The 7724-nt window shown below is 32.3% G+C and overlaps 4 protein-coding genes across 5 annotated transcripts; 2 read left to right on the top strand and 2 right to left on the bottom strand.

The window, feature by feature from the left end:
- The first annotated feature begins 16 nt into the window (after positions 1-16).
- LOC128395632 (set1/Ash2 histone methyltransferase complex subunit ASH2-like) lies at positions 17-1656 on the top strand. Its single transcript, XM_053356096.1, has one exon. The coding sequence runs from the start codon at positions 324-326 to the stop codon at positions 1365-1367; it is 1044 nt and encodes a 347-aa protein (XP_053212071.1). The 5' UTR covers positions 17-323; the 3' UTR covers positions 1368-1656.
- An 80-nt stretch (positions 1657-1736) lies between these two features.
- Positions 1737-5345, bottom strand: LOC128395639 (putative protein TPRXL). Of its 2 annotated transcripts, XM_053356104.1 has the most exons (3): positions 4959-5345; positions 3459-3589; positions 1737-2868 (listed from the first exon to the last, which is right to left on the bottom strand). In XM_053356104.1, exon 3 carries the CDS (start codon positions 2486-2488, stop codon positions 1817-1819), a length of 672 nt encoding a protein of 223 aa, XP_053212079.1. In that variant the 5' UTR covers positions 2489-2868; positions 3459-3589; positions 4959-5345; the 3' UTR covers positions 1737-1816. The 2 variants fall into 2 exon arrangements, with proteins under 2 accessions (XP_053212079.1, XP_053212080.1); XM_053356105.1 differs by lacking the exon at positions 3459-3589.
- Positions 3795-4855, top strand: LOC128395638 (tetratricopeptide repeat protein 1-like). Its single transcript, XM_053356103.1, has one exon. The coding sequence runs from the start codon at positions 3949-3951 to the stop codon at positions 4711-4713; it is 765 nt and encodes a 254-aa protein (XP_053212078.1). The 5' UTR covers positions 3795-3948; the 3' UTR covers positions 4714-4855.
- Positions 5346-5485: 140 nt separating the features above from the next.
- On the bottom strand, positions 5486-7470 carry LOC128395629 (uncharacterized). Its single transcript, XM_053356094.1, has 2 exons — positions 6877-7470; positions 5486-6800 (listed from the first exon to the last, which is right to left on the bottom strand). The coding sequence occupies exons 1-2, from the start codon at positions 7025-7027 to the stop codon at positions 5833-5835; spliced, it is 1119 nt and encodes a 372-aa protein (XP_053212069.1). The 5' UTR covers positions 7028-7470; the 3' UTR covers positions 5486-5832.
- Between the last annotated feature and the right edge of the window lie 254 nt (positions 7471-7724).

Below are 7724 nucleotides of genomic sequence, written 5' to 3'. Positions count from 1 at the left end.
TTGAGTCTATAGTTTGTTTATGAAAACTGTGATTTATGATCAATTTAATTACAATTGTAGTAACAGAAAAAATATAATTGATAAAATAATCAATAATTTCAGAAAGTTCTGTTTTTTTTCTCTGGTGAAAACATCTCATGTGGTATCAGCTCTTGTGGATTTTGATCTCAAAATTTGTGTTTAACTGAATTGCCATTGGACTCAATTCATTAAAACTTGATCCCATTTCTGGCTATTTAGGATTAACTGTTTGTTTTTTTTTCTTTTATTGGAATAACCCAAGTGTTCAATTTGGTTTCATCTATTTTCATCTTTTATTTATTATGATTCGTCGGGGTGCTAAACGTAAACCACCAACCACTCAAAATCAAGGCATTGGTCCTGGTAACCGAAAACCTAAATCGGAATTTACCAAATTACCGGCTAATGGTTATCCCACTGAGCATCCGTTCAACAAAGACAATTTTAGATATATTCTGGCCGAACCTGACCCCCATGGACCTTTTCGCCAAGAATTTGATGAAACTTCCGAATATGGTGGTAGACCGATTCCCGGTTGGTTGTATCGTAATTTTTGCCCTAAATCGGTTTTAATTGCTATGCATGATAGAGCACCACAATTAAAAGTATCAGAGGATAGATTGACAGTAATTGGTGACAAAGGTTATTGTATGGCTCGTGCAACTCATGGTGCTCATTATGGTTCATGGTTTTATGAAATTAAAATTAACGATATGCCTGATGGTTCACATGTTCGTCTCGGCTGGAGCCAAGAATTAGGTAATTTACAAGGACCTTGTGGATATGACAAATATAGTTACTCATGGAGATCAAGGAAAGGAACTAAATTTCATGATAGTTGTGGTCATCATTTTACAGACTTTGGTTATGGTCATGGAGATGTGGTTGGAATTTTGATTGTTCTTCCAAAAGATGAAGATCAAAATTCATCCAATAAGCCTAATTATTTACCTCCAACCTACAAAGAAAAACCTTTGATCAAATTTAAAAGTCATCTTTATTTCGAGGAGAAAGACGATATTCCTGCAATAACAAAAAAATTAAGACCATTGAAAGGAAGTAAAATAATTTACTTCAAAAACGGCCAACAAGTGGGAACAGCGTTCGAAGATATTTACAGTGGAGTATATTATCCGGCGGCTTCACTGTACAAAAATGTTTCATTAACTTTCAATTTTGGACCAAATTTTGCTTTTCCACCGACAGAAATTGGCTATCGACCAATTGAAGAATTGGCTGAAGACGCGGCCATTCGACAATCGCTTTCTGACATTGTTTATTTAGTGGAAAATGAAAGTCTCCATCGGCTTGATACTTTTTATGGAACTGTTCCTGTGACCAGTTAACAAAATTTTCTACTTTTGTATATTTATTTATTGACGGACAGATCGCTAGACTTTCCAGGAAAGCGGAGCTAACGGTTGGCGCCGATGATATCGATGATATGGAAGCAGATAACTGGCCTGGTGAGACTAGAAAACAAAGTTCAATTAGATGAGAATTCGTAATTTCGAAAAAAAAATTGATTGAATTTGTAGATTTTTCTTACCATTGGTTGATTGTGATAAATGTGGACTTGTTGGTCGTTGTATATTATCATTGAATAAAAAATAAGTCGAATATTTTGTTGGTTTATTTACTCTCGATTTAGAATTTAGATTATTGGTTATTCCATTGTTTCCATTTAAAGTGTTACTTTTACCACCGATGTTTCCGATAACCTTATTGCTATAAGCATCTTTGTCCATTGTTGTGGTCAATGGACGTGAATAGTAGGCACTAGATGTCAATGGTGTTAATCTTTGAGCATTTTTCCTGAATTATCAGCAGCTTCAATTTCAAGAATTGGAGGAGCGACTGTTGAATATTTTCTTGGTCCTCCTGCTGGTGAATTTTTATCCAAGAAAAAAGGCTTGAAACCACCAGAATTTGAATTATCTCGATTTGAGTCTTCATGAATATCGGGCATTGGTGATGAATAACCTCGAGAAATTGGTGAACCATTTGAAATTGCGATATCTGGAATCGATTCTGTGGAAACAGTGGCTAAATCAACGTTCGACTTAGACGAAGAAGATGAAGTTTTGTATGAATGTTCAACCTCATTCGGTGGATCAGCAAACGAAGGTTTTTTACTCGTTTCTTGGACATCATGTGAATTTCCTCGATTCAAATCTTCTTCATCTGTTGATGATGAAGATGATGATGAAGATGATGATGTTGGAAAGTGACCATAAGGCCTTGGACCAGAACCAAGCGGTTCAAATCCATAATCTGAATCAACATTACCCGAATCGGTACCGTATCCATTTGGATTATAAGCCGCTTCACCCAAATAAGGTCGCCCTGGATCTGAGCCGCCATGGTTAATATAAATCTTTGTATTCTCATAATCATATGGATATTTCATATTTGATTGTGGTGTATAACCAAGCTTAATCATGTTTATCAGCTGATGATAGTCCATCTCCTCTGTGAGGCCAATCAGGTAATGAATATGAAGGTGATGATGATAATGATGCTTTTGGTGTGTTGGTGGTTGTGCTTGTGATGGTCATTGGTGTAAATGGATTCTCAGTAGTTGAACCTAAAACTGTAATCAATTCACTGTCGATTGGTGTTGATTCTTGATGATGATGATGACCCACTGGAATTATTCCCACCATTTGATTTGATTGAATCACCAGAATCACTATTCACATAATTGGGAGTAGTGGTCGATGAACCTGGATAATAATAATGGTTTGTGGTCGACGATGACCCAATACTGGACGTTGGTTCACTTGGATCAACATCATCATGATAAACGGCAGTTGACGATTCGATATCATCCAAATGGACACTTAACTATAATTACATTTAAGGATAAAGAAAAAATCAAGGTTAACAATCAGAGTATCTTAACAGAGACTAATATTGAAATTTTTGCCAAAAAAACACATCAAATATCAATAACATTAATCTACTGAAAAAGATTATGATTGTAAATATGTTTACAATCATATTTAATATTATTTATAATGTATTAATACATTTTTATTGTTTTGGATTACATTTAGTTTATTTATTTACAGTCACTGCCAGATAATGAGACTCTCTTAAAGTAAATAAAGTTTGTACAGTAACCAAGACAACCGAGCTGTGCTTTTAATTGTTTACTTGTGTTGATTTATCATTTACAAGAAATTTGATCGAAATTTTTTTGATTGAAAATGATTAAAATTAGTATTGGTCATTCAAAAGGGTAAATTGATAGGAAAAGATGCTCATAAAGCTCATCAAGTGTCTCGGTAATTAATTAATAGAAATTAAATTTGCTGTGTTAATAGTGATTTTAAGCTATTTTCAGAGAGAGTCTCATTATCTGCCAATTGATTGTATTACAATTAATATTATTAAACAGAGAAATAATTAGTGAAAGTCAAGATGAATATCACCTTAAAGAGGAATTGCACACAAGAGGAATGTAATAATCACAATAGATAATCAAGTGATTAAGATTCATGATGATTTGATTCATTTAGTTGATTTGATTGCGAGAAAATGATGACAATTTAATGATCTGAATCTAGAGAGAAAAAGATGAAATTTAGAAAAGTTAATAACTTGAGAGTCTGAAAGATTAATTAAATAAACAGAGTCATAGAATGTGAACTGAAATGTTTAATTAGAATCTCGGTTGAATTGAAAATCTAAATGAGATTAACTTTCTAATTGTGATTGTTAATTGTTGAGAAATTTCAAATTGTTTGTTTTTCCATCCAAAAGATGGCGTAGTGAGCGCGATCAGATTTGCTTTCAGATTTTTGCTTTTGATTGTTTTGTTGATTCAATTACTAATTGTCATTTATCTTAATTATTGTGACCTTTTCCCCCGGTTTATTTGATTGAATTGATAAATTTTAGGTGTATTTTAAGTAGATAACGATGGAAAATCTACCTGGATCAAGTGAAGAATTGGAAAATAATGATTCAAATGGTGAACCAGAATTACAACAATTATCAGCTGAGGAAATTGAAGAGATGAAAATTAAATGTGATCAACTTAAACAACAAGGAAATACCAAATTTAAAGATAATCAACTTGATGAAGCAATTGATTTATATTCACAAGCAATCAATCTGTGTCCATTAACCAATATTCTAGAAAGATCTGTTCTATTTAATAATCGAGCTGCTGCTTATTTCCATAAACATGGTGAAGAATCAAGTCAATCTGATGGCGATGATAACAATAAAGGAAGGAACAATTTAACGGAGGTTGAAGAAGAAGAAGAAGAAGATGACAAAGATGATGAAGATAATTTGGAGACAAAGGAAAAGACTGAAAGTTGGCTGGACAAATGTGTAGCTGATTGTTCATCATCAATTGATCTTAATGAAAAGTATATTAAACCCTATCTAAAGAGAGCTCAAGCTTATAGAAAGATGGGAAAGGATAAATTGGACCTTTCATTGGAAGATTATGAGATGGTGATTAAAATTGATCCAACAATCAAGGAATGTTATCCAGCAATTAACCAGTTAAAAGAAGAGATTGACAAACGTAACGAACAGATGAAAAATGAGATGATTGGAAAATTGAAAGACATCGGTAATGTTGTTCTCAATAAATTCGGCCTATCAACTGATAATTTCCAAATGGTTAAAAATCCTGATACTGGTTCATATTCAATTAATTTCAAAAGCTAAATTGAAATTAACCAAACACCAGCAGAATTTGTTTCCCATCAGTTTTCATCAGTTACATTCAGCTTGTTACGATTAATATTATGTATATTTTCCAGTGATAATCAATTAAAAACCCAATTGAATTATTATAAATGAAACGAAACGTGATAATAACAATTACTCTTAATCCTTAACAATCACAATTCCTTATTTAGAAAAGTACATGAATGTTATTAGAATAGAATATGAAATCATTTTCGACTTACTTTGTACATAAACATTTTCGAACTTTGATCACAAATAATTACCAGACTTCTGTCCAACGGATTCTCTGCTCATAGTATCTAATCACAAGTTGAGGCCATTTTTTGTTAGCAATCGACGATGGAATATAATCACGATCTTCTTTATTCTTCCATTTCATCTTAATCAAAATTCCTTCGGGTTTTTGGTTAACAATACCAACAACCTTTTCTGGAATTAGATTGGGATCAATTTTCCTCATTATTTTAGTCGATAAAATCGTAGACATTGTTGGCCTTCACTCGCAATTAAAATTTACAATAAATTAACTGCATGAGAACGAGAAGTTAATTAAATCTGATTGATAAAAAGATGATGAAAAATTTAGAATCAAATTTTTCCTATTCATACAACAAATGGAATCGATAGTATCGGATATTCATATCTTTTAATATCGAATCTTAATCAATTCCTAATTTAATTTTTCATTTTTATTTGAATTTGAATTTAAAAAAATAGTCTCAATCTTTTTAGTCGCTAATCAGTTTCAGTGTCTCTTTAAATTGTTCATATTGAACTTGAACGACTTTATATCTTCCACTGACTCTTGATTCATTGTTAATCATCATTAAATCATCTAAGCATCTGAAAGTGTTTCCAGTTAATCAATAATGAAATAATCATCATCATTAGATAATTGTTGGTAATCAGAAAGTAATTCAATTTGAAAAGGATTTTTAATCAATCAATTTTTGTTGTTATTGTAAATAATACAATTTCATTAGTAAAATCATCTCATCTGAATAATCATTATCAACATATATATTAGGATCTAATTTGATCAGTTGAAATGTTTCAGGAAAACTAATCAAATTATGATGATTATTATACAAGTAATTAAGATCGTTTGAAATTACTTGGTGCAGCTTTTGAAATCCTATTGGTTTGAGGTTTAATTTCAAAGTAATTACTTATTCCACTCGGTTCAACATTAGTACCCGTCGCGGTAGACGGAGTGGTCACTTGTTTTGACTTTACCTGGTCATTTAATCGCTTGAGATTGGCATCGAAAAATAATTTGGTAGGATTAGTTGTATTCACGGATTTAATTTCACTCATGATGATGGGATTAGCGCTGGTCGTTGTACTATAACCAGTGAACTGAACAGTAGACGGGCCGAAACTTTGATTGGTACTTGATTTGGGGAAATAAGGATTTCGTTGGACTCGATGAGCTAAAGGTACATGAGGTCGATTAACGTGATTGGGTTGATCGAAATCCTTATGAGAAGTGAATGAGGTTGTAGATGATGATCGATACCCCGAATTGAAACCATCACGGCGAAATTTTTGAAATGATCTCGATGAACCAGTTTGACCTCGAACAGCGGCAACCATGAGGAGGAATAAAGTTAACACGAGAATCCCGCTAACTATGTAAAATAGATTAATTTCAATTCGATTAACAAAATTAGTTGAAGGTAATATTGTTGTTGGAGATTCACTAATTACGAAAATTGTATTTGATTGGGCCAACAGTTGATTTGGATAACGATTGTCACTCAATGTAATCGTTATAAAATATGAGCCAACCCTTGGACTTAGAGGTTGACAACTAATTTCCCTTTCCAACATATATTCAAATGTACAATCGCCCCCAGGCGACAATCTTACCATTACCTGGTGTCTAAATGGATTCAATGTTATCCCGGAAACAAGAATCTTTAAATGAATCGTTGAATCAGTGAGAGCCACCAAAGGGGAAAATGATTCAATTTGAAAGCAAGAGTTAATCATTGATTCAGTGCGATTTGACTGGACACACGAATCATCAATCCAATTGCATCCGTTGGACAAATAATTGCCTGAGGGTATGAGAGAAAAATTTTTGGAAAGAGAGAATTAATCTTTTCGACATTTTAATTGTGATCCTTGATTTACCTTCACATGAAATACAATCAGATGAAATTGAACAATCAAACTCATCAATGGGTGGATCTGATTGGTAACAATTAACAGTCTTGAATGGTGCCACAATTAATGACAAAATTGATGGAAAAATAAACCAATTGGTTAGTTGATTTAATCTCATGATTATCCTTTAATTGTCACAGATTTACATAGTAATTGATTCGTTGATTAGTTAGAACAGTTCAAATCGATTCAAGTTTGATTCGAAAGACAAAACCAGTTGATTTAATTGATTCGGAAATCACAATTTAAAAAAGATTGGGATTGTTTGATTATTAACCATTTGGATAATAATGATCGAGGAAAATAAAAAACCAAATCTAATTGTTGTTAAATCTTAATTAGTGTTCAATAGCATCGTTTACTTTAATTGTATCTACTAATTTGACCAAAGGTCAATGAGCGCAATCCCATCGCCTGGGGGTTAATTGTTAATCATTTAAATCAATATTAAATTGGACAATGTCAAAGACCCGTAACAGAAAAATATGATTACTTAATAGTAATTAAAGTTAAATGAACTCAAATCATTTAACTGGATTTAAAAAATTTCTCTTCCCAATACAATCAACTTGTAATTCACATTCAAGAAAAAACTTTTTCCCAATTCCGTTAGTTTATATTTTCCAATCAACACAATCAATCAATATCCTAATCAATCGATGAACAATTAACAAGTGACTTAATAGAAATCTGTAAATTCAAAAGTTGACCACTAATTGTTGATTAGTTGATTTGATTTCTCGATTATAACAAAAAATCTGTTGATTGAAAACCAGAAATGAAAAGTTGCCTTACCTGATCCTCTCCAATTGAAT

This window comes from Panonychus citri, unplaced genomic scaffold, assembly GCF_014898815.1.
Source record: "Panonychus citri isolate SS breed McGregor unplaced genomic scaffold, ASM1489881v1 Contig00141, whole genome shotgun sequence".
Taxonomy (NCBI): Eukaryota; Metazoa; Arthropoda; class Arachnida; order Trombidiformes; family Tetranychidae; genus Panonychus; species Panonychus citri.
The sequence above is the reverse complement of the archived record's forward strand: the minus strand, read 5'-3'. Positions and strand labels throughout refer to the sequence as shown.

Excerpts from the sequence above, each read along its gene's own strand:
- LOC128395638 (XM_053356103.1), top strand. The coding sequence starts at position 3,949 with ATGGAAAATCTACCTGGATCAAGTGAAGAATTGGAAAATAATGATTCA.
- LOC128395629 (XM_053356094.1), bottom strand. The coding sequence starts at position 7,027 with ATGAGATTAAATCAACTAACCAATTGGTTTATTTTTCCATCAATTTTG. Across the intron at positions 6,801-6,876 it reads TGATTGTATTTCATGTGAAG|GCAATTATTTGTCCAACGGA; the intron begins GTAAATCAAGGA and ends TCATACCCTCAG.
- LOC128395639 (XM_053356104.1), bottom strand. The coding sequence starts at position 2,488 with ATGGACTATCATCAGCTGATAAACATGATTAAGCTTGGTTATACACCA.
- LOC128395632 (XM_053356096.1), top strand. The coding sequence starts at position 324 with ATGATTCGTCGGGGTGCTAAACGTAAACCACCAACCACTCAAAATCAA.